The following is a 12,545-nucleotide window of genomic DNA, read 5'->3' on the forward strand; positions in this document are numbered from 1 at the left end:
CAAGTGCAAGTAGATAAATAGGTACCGCTCTGGTGGGAAGGTAAACAGTGTTTCCGTGCGCTGCTCTGGTTTGCCAGAAGCGGCTTAGTCGTACTGGGCACATGACCCGGAAGCTGTCTGTGGACAAACGCTGGCTCCCTCGGCCAGTAAAGTGAGATGAGCGCTGCAAGCCCAGAGTCGTTTGCGAATGGACCTAATGGTTAGGGGTCCCTTTACCTTTTTATTGTGGGGTCAGGCTTTTTTATTTTTAAAGGAGTTCTATCAGTACAACATGAGTGGGTGATATCAGCATAATACAGTCCACGTCATGAGTTTGATGTGCTCACCATACAAGTGCCATACAGATGAAGGAATTGAGGGGATGGTCATCAAATTTACAGGTGACACCAAACTGGAAGGAAGAGCTAATGCCACTGAAGACAGAATCCAGATTCACGATGACCTTAAACAGATGGGAGAACTGGACCCAAACTAACAAAATGAATTTCAACAGGGACAAATGTAAGGTTCTGCACTTGGGCAGGAAGACCCAGAGGCACGAGTATAAGATTAGGAACACCTGGCTTACTAGCAGGACATGTGAAAAGGATCTAGAGCTCTTGGTGGACCACAAGCTAAAGAACATGAGTCAACAGTGTGATGCTGCAGCAAAAAAAGCTAACACTATTCTAGGCTGCATCAACAGAAGTATAGTGTCCAGATCAATAGTACTTCTCTATTGTGCCTTGTTCAGATCACACCTGGAATGCTGTGTCCAGTTTTGGGAGCCACATTCTAAGAAGGATGTTGACAAGCTGGAACATGTGCAGAGGAGGGCAACCAAGATGATCAAGGGTCTGAACCAAGCCTTATGAGGAACGGTTGAGGGAGGTGGTCTGTTGAGCCTGGAAAACTGAGAGGAGATACGAGAGCCATCTTCAAATATCTCCAAAGCTGTCGCATGGAAGGTGGAGCAAGCTTATTGTCTCCTGCTCCAGAGGGTAGGACTCAGACCAGTGTATTCTAATTACATGAAATGAGATTCCGACTCAACATCAGGAAGACCTTTCTGACAGTAAGACAGTAAGAGCTGTTCAGCAGTGGAAGTGTCTCCCACAAGAGGTGGTGGACTCTGATTCCTTGGAGGTTTTTAAGCAGACGCTCGATGGCCACCTGTCATGGATGCTTTAGTTCAGATTTCTGCATTGTAGGGGCTTCGACTAGATGACCTTTGGGGTCCCTTCCAACTCTACTGTTGTGTGTTTCTATGAAAAAAGAACAAAGTGCTTGCGTCTTTCCTGCCATACCTGCCACATGCTCTGGTTGTGTGCTGCAGCAGCGAACCAAGCTCACAGAAAGCCATTGTCCCAATAACATGATCCCACGAGTTGAACATGTAAATGTCTGGGACATCAAACAAGCATAGGAAGACACAAGAACTTCCCACGCTGGAGGAATGGCAGATGAAACTGATGGACTATATGGAACTGGCGGAAATGACTGGTAGAATCCGTGACCAGGGAGAAGAGTTGGTGGAGGAAGATTGGAAGAAATTCAAAGATTATCTTCAGAAACACTGCAAAATTAAAGAATGTTAGAGTGATGTTGGATCGAAAATAAGTGGTTTCCAGATGTACAGGTTAAAGTTATTGATAGACTAAGATTAAAGATCAGGATTAAAGATGTTTAAGGAAATGGAAATTTGGTACTTAAGAGGTAAAATTTTAATGTTATATTACATTAAGATTAAAGATTAGGATTAAAGAAGTTCAAGTGTTATATATTATATTAAGATGAAAGATTGGGATTAAAAAAGTGGAAAAGAAATTGCTGGACAAACAATTTGGACTGGAATACAAAAGAGGGAGGTATGAGGAAGTCCAGAAAATAAGTAAATTCAAAAACGGAAATGGAAAAGTGATATTGTTTTTAAGTGTTCTGGTTTTTTTTGTTTCTTTTGTATTTTGTTTTCTGTGTTTTCTTTTTCTTTTTGGATTATGTATTGTGTATTTTTGTATTTCTACTTTTATGTTTTTTTTTGTTTAACTTCTTTATTGAAATTATAATAAAAATCTTTTAAAAAAACACAAAAACAAGCATAGGAATGCACCATGGCTGGACCGGCAGCCAAGCCACAGCAACCATGACCATCCACAACACTCCCCAAGGAAAACAACCTACACAACAGTAACACCTCAGTGGAGAGATAAAGCAAACACAGCTCTATAGGTGGAGACAACATGCCACCAAATTACAAAGCAGCCATCGCTGGCTCCTGCAATATGCAGACGTACAAGAGACAACCCACCAGCAAGAATCGACCTGGTTTGTCCCTGCTTGTGCAAAGGTCAGGTGGGTTGCCTGGCTGCAGACCCAGTGAGCAATAACATAGAGATGAAGTAGCCCAGAAACCCTCCCAAAGTAAGGTAAAGGTAAAGGGACCCCTGACCATTAGGTCCAGTCGTGACCGACTCTGGGGTTGCGGCGCTCATCTTGCTTTATTGGCCGAGGGAGCCGGCGTACAGCTTCCAGGTCATGTGGCCAGCATAACTAAGCTGCTTCTGGTGAACCAGAGCAGCGCATGGAAACACCGTTTAGCTTCCCGCCAGAGCGGTACCTATTTATCTACTTGCACTCTGATGTGCTTTTGAACTGCTAGGTTGGCAGGAGCAGGGACCGAGCAACGGGAGCTCACCCCGTCGCAGGGATTCGAACCGCCGACCTTCTGATCGGCAAGTCCTAGGCTCTGCGGTTTAACCCACAGCACCACCCTCGTCCCTGGGTACCAATACCATAAAGTAGGATACCGGTAAAAGGACCTGCTTCCTAACGCAGCCTTGCATTTTCTGAGGACCCTCTCTCACCATTGCTTAATGAAAACCGTTTATTTTTTAAATGCTTTGAACATCCATTTTGACCGCGTAGTGAATGAAGGTTGGCTATGGATTACGGAGTGAAATAATGTCTTTGCCCCATTTTTTTCAGTGCATATTTGTCTGTGATGCTAATTTTCTAATCCATGTCAGTAATTCATGAGTGACAGAAGGAGGAAGCAACAGATTACACCACATTAGCCCAAGAAGAAAAAGAAAGCTGTTAAGTGTCCCCATGAGGTGAACCATGCAAGGCTCTCTTGGATAGCACCATACATTAGCAGATATTTTCCACATTTCTCACTTCACCCACCCACCCACCCCCTCTAAGAGGGCTATCCAAACAGTTGCTCCCCCATGTAAAGGGGTGGAGAGAGAGCCCTGCTGTTCAGAAACTTTTTAGCCTCAAGGAATCTCTTTCATGTTCATTTATCTGCTCAGGAATGTCCTAAGGCACAGAGTTCATAAAGGATGCTACAAGAGCACACTGCAGAATGCATCCCCAACGGCTGTAGGGAGCAATCAGAGTTCCAGGGGAGCAGGGGTTTCATGATTAATACTCTCACTGAGAAACCTCTGAACAACTTCTGAGGATGCAAAGGTTTCCCTGGGACCGTGTTAGAAAGTGCATAGATCATGCCACCAGACAGTGACAAAACGACAGGCCTAGGGACTGGAGTGGTGGGAGTTTGATAGGGCTATTCCATGTTACAGTGATAAAGGTAAAGGGACCCCTGACCATTAGGTAAAGTCGTGACCGACTCTGGAGTTGCAGCGCTCATCTCGCTTTATTGGCCGAGGGAGCTGGCACTTGTCCACAGACAGCTTCCGGGTCATGTGGCCAGCATGACTAAACCGCTTCTGGCGAACCAGAGCAGCGCATGGAAACACCATTTACCTTCCCGCCAGAGTGGTACCTATTTATCTACTTGCACTTTGATGTGCTTTCGATCTGCTAGGTTGGCAGGAGCTGGGACCGAGCAACGGGAGCTCACCCCGTCGCGGGGATTTGAACCGCTGACCTTCTGATCGGCAAGTCCTAGGCTCTGTGGTTAACCCACAGCACCACCCACGTCCCCCGTTACAGTGATAGTGTGGCATAAATTCTATGGCTCCAGCATAGCAATGCTCTCTGTCTGCTTCTGGACACCGATGAGAGATTTCAGAGGAAAACTAAAAGGAACAAGACGCCCACAGGTAAGAAGAGGCTAAGAGAAGAAGAATTATCTGCAGAGTAGGCAAAAAAGGGATGCCTTAAACAGCCACCAATTAGCAAAAGGGAATTGAAGTTATACAAGGATGAGCAAAGTGTGTCTCCGGAACAGCACAGGGTCCAGGATGCTGGGGGTGGGGGAGATGTGAGTTTGATGTGGTGATTGTGCCTGCTGTTCTATGCCAGGAAGACTAAGCAGAAGCTTCTGTTTCCTTCCCTCTCTTGGCCTTCTCCACTGGGCAGCATGGCAGAGAGGCCTGGCCCAGGTGCCCCTGATCTCAACTGCCCAGGGAGACAGAAGACAGGACCCAAGGAGCAGCCAGGGCTCCCTCCGCTGTGGGGGTGCACTGGAAAATAGCAGCCTTGTGCAAGATTGTGCAAGACTGCTATTTTCCAGTGCACCCCCACACTCCGCCTCCTGGCAGCACAGCAGGGAGGATAGCGTCAGACCCCAGGTACCTTCCTCCTTGCTCATCCTCTGTGCTCTCTTTCTCAATGAGTAACAGCAGACTCTGCGCCTCCTCCTTGCTGCTCCTTTGCCTTGACTTGGAAAATGCAGGCAGGTATAAAAGGAGCAAGGGACGCGGGTGGCTCTGTGGTTTAACTTGCCAATCAGAAGGTCGGCGGTTCGAATCCCCGCAATGACGGGGTGAGCTCCCGTTGCTCAGTCCCTGCTCCTGCCAACCTAGCAGTTCAAAAGCACGTCAAAGTGCAAGTAGATAAATAGGTACAACTCCAGTGGGAAGGTAAACAGCGTTTCCGTGTGCTGCTCTGGTTCGCCAAAAGTGGCTTAGTCATGCTGGCCACATGACCCAGAAGCTGTACGCCGGCTCCCTTGGCCAATAAAGCGAGATGAGCGCCGCAACCCCAGAGTCGGCCACGACTGGACCTAACGGTCAGGGGTCCCTTTACCTTTATAAAGGGAGCAGCAGCCCGAACTGCCTCTGCATGCTCTCTGGGAGCTGCAAGTGCTGCTGGATTGGGCCCTACTGCCCAGAGGTGGAGGGCAAGGAAACAGGGGCAGTGGCTTGCTGCTTGCTCCCCTGAGCCGGAAACGGCAAGCGGCAACAGGCACAATGAATTTAGTCGTCTCGCCAAGACGGGTCACCAGACTCCTCTTCCTCCTCCTCCTCCTCCTCACTGCTGCCGCCGGTTTGCTTGCAGAGGAAAGAAGCACCCAAGAAGCAGGCAGTGGCTGAAAGATGTGTACTTATGGGGTTGGCCAGATTGACCCCCGCCAGGGTGCAGGCCCAGGGGGCGTGGTAACTGCACCTCTCCACATGGATACATCTGCCATATATGCTTCAGCTGATATTCCTGAATTGCAGGGGGTTGGACTAGATGACCCTCGGGTCCCTTCCAACTCTACCATTCCATGATTCCTTGCCAATGGCCAGAGGGAGCCGAGCTATGCCTCTACCAGTCGGTGTGGACCGCGCTGAGCCCGGCGCTCCAAAGGGTCCGACTCGGTACGGGCAGCTTCCTCTGTTCCAGGTGCCCAGCCCCACCGAGGCCCATATTCTCCAAGCCGTCGGGGAAGCAGCCTCCTCCTCCGCTGCTCCTTGGAGCTGCCAGCCGCTCGCCTGCCTCGGGTGGGAGAAGGAGGAGGCCGCGTTTCCTGCCGCGGGCGAGAGAGGCGGCGCCCCCGACGGGTCTCCTCCTGCGCGGCAGCTCGCCAAGAGCCAGCGCCGGGGGGCCGGAGGGGCAGCTGCCCGGCACAGCTGACCCCTGGACGGCGGCTCCGCCAGCAGGACCGGGCGCGGATGCAAGAGCAGGAAGGAAGCTCGTGGGCTCCCGGGGGGGAGAGAGAGGGAGCGCCGTCGGACGCGGACGGGGACAGGCTCCCGTTTGGGACACCCGTGAATCGGAGCGCTTAAGGAGAAGTAGGGTTTGTTTGGCGGGGGCGGGATGTGTCCCAAAGGGCCGGGACAGCGCGAGGAGTGGCTTTCACCTCGGAAGGGGCTCCTCCTCCTCCGCTGGAAGCAGCAGCTCCCTGCCGGGGAGCCCGGAGGAGGAGGTGGGGTCCCGCGGCCGGAGGCTCACCTCGAACATGAGCGCGACGAGGACGCAGAGCACCAGGCAGAAGCCCACGTCGGCGTGGTTGTGGATGAGGAACTCCTGGCTGAAGAGCGGGTGGCTTTTGGCCCGCCTGCGGAACGCCATGGCCGGCGCCGAACCCGCCAGCAGCGCGGCCCCCGCCGCCCCCTTCAGCCTCCGCGCGGCCGCGACGCCAACTTCGCCTGCTTCTTCCGCGGCCCCTCGGACAACTTGGCGGGCGGGCGGGCGGGCGGGCGAGGCGCAGCCCGGCCCCCCAGCGCAGGCGCGCCTCTCGCTGCTGCCGGCCTGCCGGGCTCCTCCGCCCCGCCCGCCCGCCCGCCTTAGCCCGGCCTCTGCCTGGACGGGCGTCCGCCGGGGGCGGGCCGGGGGGCGGCCCGAGTGCCGCTGCTGCTGCTGCTCCTGCGCCGCGCCGACCCCGCCGCGTCCCGCCCGGAGCGCGCTCTGCCTTCGCCCGGCGGCCTGGCGTCGTGGCATCCCGCGGAGCTGGACGGGACCCAGCGGCCCAATTCCGGCCACGTTGGCTTCGGAGCGCGCGCGAGAGAGACACCCGCGGACTTTGCGCCCCAGCGCCTTCGGGCTTTTCCGCTTTTTTAGTCCTTTCTGCAGGAAAGAGAGAGAGAGAGAGAAGCTCCTGGACTGAGCTGGCCTTTGTCTTGTCTGCTCTCAATGGTGTGTGTGTTTTTGCGTTTGTGTGGTGCACACACACACACACTTTGCTCCGCACAAGGTGCACAGGATTGCACATACCTAATGGGTGGGCATTGCTTTATACATAGCGCGTGTCGAGATACGTTTAAGAAATGTAAAATTTCAGCACAATTGGCTGTGGCAGTGTGTGATGCATATAGGTACACAAAGAGTAGTGTCTTGTCTTTTAGAAACTGCTTGTGGCACAAGCTTGCGTTAAAAATGTGTAGCCTGTCACCAGTTGTTGTTTTTTTACACACTTAAACCTTCTGCACCATCAGGAGGGCTGTGGAGTTTACTTGCAATGGTGTAAACTTGGTGCCAAAGCCAGTCCATAGATAGGCTTCCCACTGTGCCTGTTCTTCACCTGTGGCACCACACACACACACACACACACACACACACACACACGACCAGGGCTGGCCCAAGCCATTTGGCACCTGAGGGAAACCACAAAATGGTGCGCCCCCCCCAGAAGCCGGGGAAGAGGCGGGGGGGGGGGAGAGAGAGAAGATCTACATTGGGAACAAGCGGGGGAATCAAATTAACCTTAGCCCACCACTGAAGTGAGAATCAAAGGCTGTTAGGGGTGGGGGAAGAGGCCCATTCTGAATCACGCTGGAGCCCAGGAGATCCTGGAGGGCAGCCCTTGCCATTTCCCGGGAGAAGAGCAGCAATGCCTCCCATTGTGTACCACAACTGTTGCTGCCACCATGACGGCCAGCTGCAGGCGATGCAGTCCTTGGAGGCGGGATATGCTGCCCCTGTGGATCCTGCCACCTGAGGCATTTCTCTTCCCTTGCCTCGTGGGTGGACCGGCTCTGTATATGGTGAAGCCCAGCAAGTTTAGGGATTGTACAGGCCAGGGGAAAGCATCAAAACAAACAGTGCGCCCACCCCAGCTCCTACAGTCTCCCACCCTGAACTTGGAATAGCTAAGCTGCCAGATTTCTGCAAATTAATTCTGGGCCACCTCTCCGTATCATGCAACTAATCTACTAAGATATGTTCTGCTTTCAACAAAGATTTTTTTACAATTCAGCAAAGGGCTGATGTTCCGTCAGTTCCTTTAAAAAAGAAAAACTCTCCCCCTTGGGAGAGTGCATGAGTGTTTGAAGTCTCTGCAGGCTAAGAAATTCAGTGAAGATGAATTTATGTGGAGTAGTCATCTGGGCTGAGTTACAGTCAGGATTCCTGAGCTATTACGTATCAGCCTGGAACTGCGGGAGTGTATCTTATAAAACATGCTTATATGCATGCATAAGAGCCAACTCCTAGGGGCTGAGGTCCCTTTGCCTGCCCTCAATAAAATGTTTGAGGGGCCCACCCCCCTCCCAAAGTTGATGGATGTTGTCTTTCCAATGGTTTGCATGCACCATGTCTTATATTTGGTTATGAGGGGGCGGACTTACCCCCTATTTTATTCAAGTTGGCAGCCCTGTATACATGGTACTGAAGTTAGTTTACTAGTTCCCAGCTCCTTACTCGGGTTAAGAACTTAAATCGTTCTGGAGGTCTGTTCTTAACCTGAAACTGTTCTTAACCTGAAGCACCACTTTAGCTAATGGGGCCTCCAGCTGCTGCCGCGCCGCCAGAGCACGATTTCTGTTCTCATCCTGAAGCAAAGTTCTTAACCCGAGGTACTATTTCTGGGTTAGCAGAGTCTGTAACCTGAAGCGTCTGTAACCCAAGGTACCACTGTATTTGCTCTAAAGTTTGAAACACCTTAAAGGAAAGTTCATGTATCCATCAACTCCAAAATAAACCCATAATAAACACTGGGATATGACATATCACATAGCTAGTCCCTTGAAGCCCAACAATTATCATACTTGTGAAACCCACAAATCCCCTTCTGTGCAGTCATAGCAAGGCAGTGTACCATAGAAACAGGAAAAAATGGGTTTTAAACACCTACACTCAAAACCAGTTGTTACACTTAAAACTGAAACCATACAAAATAGACACTCATGGTGAACACCCACCCAGTTATCCTGCTGAGAAAGCCTGCCGGAGCAAGAGTGTCTTCAGTTGTTTCCGGAAAGTGCAAGAAAAGTGTGAAATAGCAGAAAGTGTGAAATGGGGGGCAAATCCCCAGAATCGAATAATGCATCTTGACCTCCCCCCCCTTCATTTCATATACTGTGCTAGCAACTGTTGAAGCAAGGCTGGAAACTTGCCCGTTGCTGCTTCTTTCATATGGAAAAGACTGGTTGGTGATGACGCTGCGCCAGCCTTTGTCTTGCTGGTCCCTCCAGTGGCCACCAGACGAACTGAGTGAATGAAATGGAACACAAGCTAGCCAGGCAGTGGGATTTTTAAAGCCTGACCTTCTGCCTGACTATCATCCAAGTGCAGGAAAAGCACAATCCGAAACAGGAGACAGAAGAAGCTATTTCTTTTATTCATTTTTAAGCATTTATAAACCGCTTAGTATTTTAAGCATCTCTAAGCAGTCTTGTGATCACCGATGAGAAGGCTTGATCTCCTCTAATCCAGTTTTTGTTATCTGAAATATACTCGGAGTCAAGTGTGGATTTCATGCTCTTTATTCAGCTCATAGTAGTGAGGAATGCCAGTTCCCCCAAAATTTCTGCTTTATATAGATTATTTACACAATGGGTGCCACATGATTGGCTAATTCTGGGATTCTCCTGTAGGCCAAACAGGTTGCGGCTTCACTTCCACCTGGAGTTGGATTGGGTGTCTCCTGTGGACCAATCAGACTACTGCATTCTGAATCCTATTGTTCTAGGATCAATCAGACTGCTGCAATTTGGATCCTATTCAACTCAGTACATAACATTATCTTAACCCAGTATTGAAGTAAGTTTATTTGGATCCATTCTAGTCTGGCTTCAGGCCCAGTCACGGCACTGAAACTACCTTGGTCACCCTTGTTGGTGACATTTATCAGGAGAGAGGTGCCCAATTCAAGGTGCTCACATTCGTGTTTAAAACCCTAAATGACTCGGACCCCAGGTCTTTGAGAGGTTGCCTCCTTCCCTTCAGACCCTTTTGGGTGCCAAGATTGGCAGAGGGCACCTCTTGGTGGTTCCTCCACCCTCAGAGGCTTGGGGTGGGTGGTGGCCCAGGAGAGGGCATTCTCGGGGGCAGGCACTCCCCATAGAGGTGTGCATGGCATCTTTATTATACAGCATCTGAGGAAACATGGGCAGCATTAGAACTCACTACTTCGTGTTGGGTTTAATTTTACAAAAGGAGAATTAAGGTCAGACGTCTACAGGAAATTAATAGCTACTTTCTGACCAATGACAACCAGGAGCTTAGCCAAGTGATGATTTGGGATTCTTTCAAAGCTGCCCTTGGAGGTCATAATATTAAAGAGGCATTCTATCTAAAGAGCCAGAAACTTCATGCAAGTTAGCTTTGTTGAAATAAATTATTTCCCTGGAAAGACAGCACAAACTCGTGGAGAGCAAGCACATTGTGAATTACAAGCTTTGGACACTGATCACATCTCTGTTGCCATGGCCAAAATGTACAGTATGTATTGCAAATTTGGTAATAAGAGTTCTAGATTCTTGGTGTGAGTGCTACACATAAAGGGAAAGAACACAACCACATATGTAGAGTTCTAACTTCGGAGGGCATGCCCTATTATAGCTCAGCTTCTACAAGCAAAATATTTACATGTTTTTATAGTGACTTCTATAATACCCTTCAACTGAGAATATCCGGACATGAGACTCAGCCACATTAGTAAAGAAAAAGTGTTTTATATGCGTTATAGCACCGTGACACCAGATGGCACGGTGGAGTCCCGTCTTTCACCAACGTGATTTTTCACTATGCAGTTTACAACGCATTTTCCTGAAACACTTTTTCGATGTGTCCAGATCCATCCCTGGTTAAACAGAGTAAAACTTAAGCCCTTGAGTCATCAGCACAGAGACTTCATGGAAGAACCCATCTCAGAACAGGAGATCTTTGACGTCATCAAAAAGCTGAGAAGGGGGAAAGTGACAGGCCTTGGTGGGTTTTGACTCCGAGATTGTTTTAAATCCTAGACCAACATATTGTGTAATTATGCACTCAATGGTAGGACTACATCTCGGTCCTGAAAAGAAACCAGGCTTTTTATAATAGTGAAGCCAGGTGAAGACCAGAATATGCTGGGATCTTAGCCATCCCAACTCATTAATCAACCAGGGCTGGATCTAGACACATCAAAAAAGCATTTCAGAAGAACACGTAAACCTCATACAGTGGTACCTCGGGTTACAGACGCTTCAGGTTACAGACTCCACTAACCCAGAAATAGTATCACGGGTTAAGAACTTTGCTTCAGGATGAGAACAGAAATTGTGCAGCGGCAGCACAGCGGCAGTGGGAGGCCCCATTAGCTAAAGCGGTACCTCAGGTTAAGAACAGTTACAGGTTAAGAACAGACCTCCGGAACGAATTAAGTACTTAACCCGAGGTACCACTGTGAAATATGGAACTCCACAGCGCCATCTGGTGTCACAGTGTTATAATGCATATAAAATGCTCTTCTTTTTTTTTGCTAATGAAGCTGAGTCCCAGGACATTAAAATTTTGTAATCAATAAAATTAATAATAATTTTTTTAAAAAAGATTTTGTGTAAGCTTTCTCGGTAGTATGCCTCAATTTTTTATTGGTGCATACTGGTCGTACTGGTTTTTAAAGGGAAATTCCCTTATTCCGAATAGGATTCCTCGCAAGAAAAGGGAAAAGTTGACAGCTATGTTTCAAAGGAGTAAATTTCAAACACCATTTCCAGGATCCTAAATTTGACCTATAAAGCCAATTCCCTCTGAAGAAAGAGGCAGTAAAACAAAATAGTTTGCAGTGCATCATGATCCTAAAAATGCTTCCTGAAAGGTAAGCCAACCAGGTTTATTGCAGCGTACAGCAGAACAACGCTGTGCACTTAATTTAAGCGTGGGGTGGTGCAGCGTTACTTACACTGTTGCAACGAGAATGCATCATATTCTTCCGAGACCAGGGAAAAGAGTCGGTGGAAGAAGATTGGAAGAAATTTAAAGACTATTTACAGAAATATTGTAAAATTAATGAATGTTAGAATGATGTTGGATAGAAATTAAATGGTTTTTAGCTGAAATATTATAAGGGAATATGAAAAATGGATTACTAACAGGTAAAAATTTAATGTTACAATACTTTAAGATTAAAGATTAGGATAATCAAAGAGGGGAAGGATTTGCTGAACCAACAAACTGAACTGGAATACAAAAAAGGGAGGCGTGAGGAGGTCCGGGAAATAAGCTAATGAAAAATAAGTAATGGAAAGATTGACTTGTTTTTAACTATTTTTATTTTGTATTTTTCTTTTTTCTATTTTTATTTTGTAATATTTTGAAAACCTTAATAAATATCTTATATATATAAAAAAGAGAATGCATCATATTCTATAGCATCTCAACCAGCATATTCTGAATACAAATGTGCAACCCACAGTTGTCAGCAGCAAATGTTTTGGGAGCACCTAAAGCAGTGGTTGTTGAAGCTCAGTGGGTTTTGGCCCCATAATTCTAGCTTTTCTACAATAAAAGTAGTGTATAATAAATACGAGCAGTCAGCAATGCAAATTTCAGTTCTGTAATATCAATCTCCATTTGCAATGGTCTGCCATAGCAGACTTGTATAAGACTTCAGGGTTTTGAAAGACCGCTTTTGGCAATTTTGGAGAACTCATCAAGACAAAAAACACGCACACTGCACAAATACA

General features: G+C 48.3%; 1 protein-coding gene across 1 annotated transcript in view; it reads right to left on the bottom strand.

Moving 5' to 3' along the window:
* TRAM2 (translocation associated membrane protein 2) overlaps positions 1-6,331 on the bottom strand; it is a 43,463-nt gene extending 37,132 nt beyond the window's left edge. Inside the window, exon 1 of the mRNA XM_080998763.1 lies at positions 6,109-6,331. Coding sequence (XP_080854889.1) covers positions 6,109-6,228 — 120 coding nt within the window. The 5' untranslated portion in view covers positions 6,229-6,331. The remainder of the gene's footprint in view (positions 1-6,108) is intronic.
* Between the last annotated feature and the right edge of the window lie 6,214 nt (positions 6,332-12,545).

Source organism: Podarcis pityusensis, assembly GCF_964106645.2.
Source record: "Podarcis pityusensis genome assembly, chromosome: 3".
NCBI lineage: Eukaryota > Metazoa > Chordata > Lepidosauria > Squamata > Lacertidae > Podarcis > Podarcis pityusensis.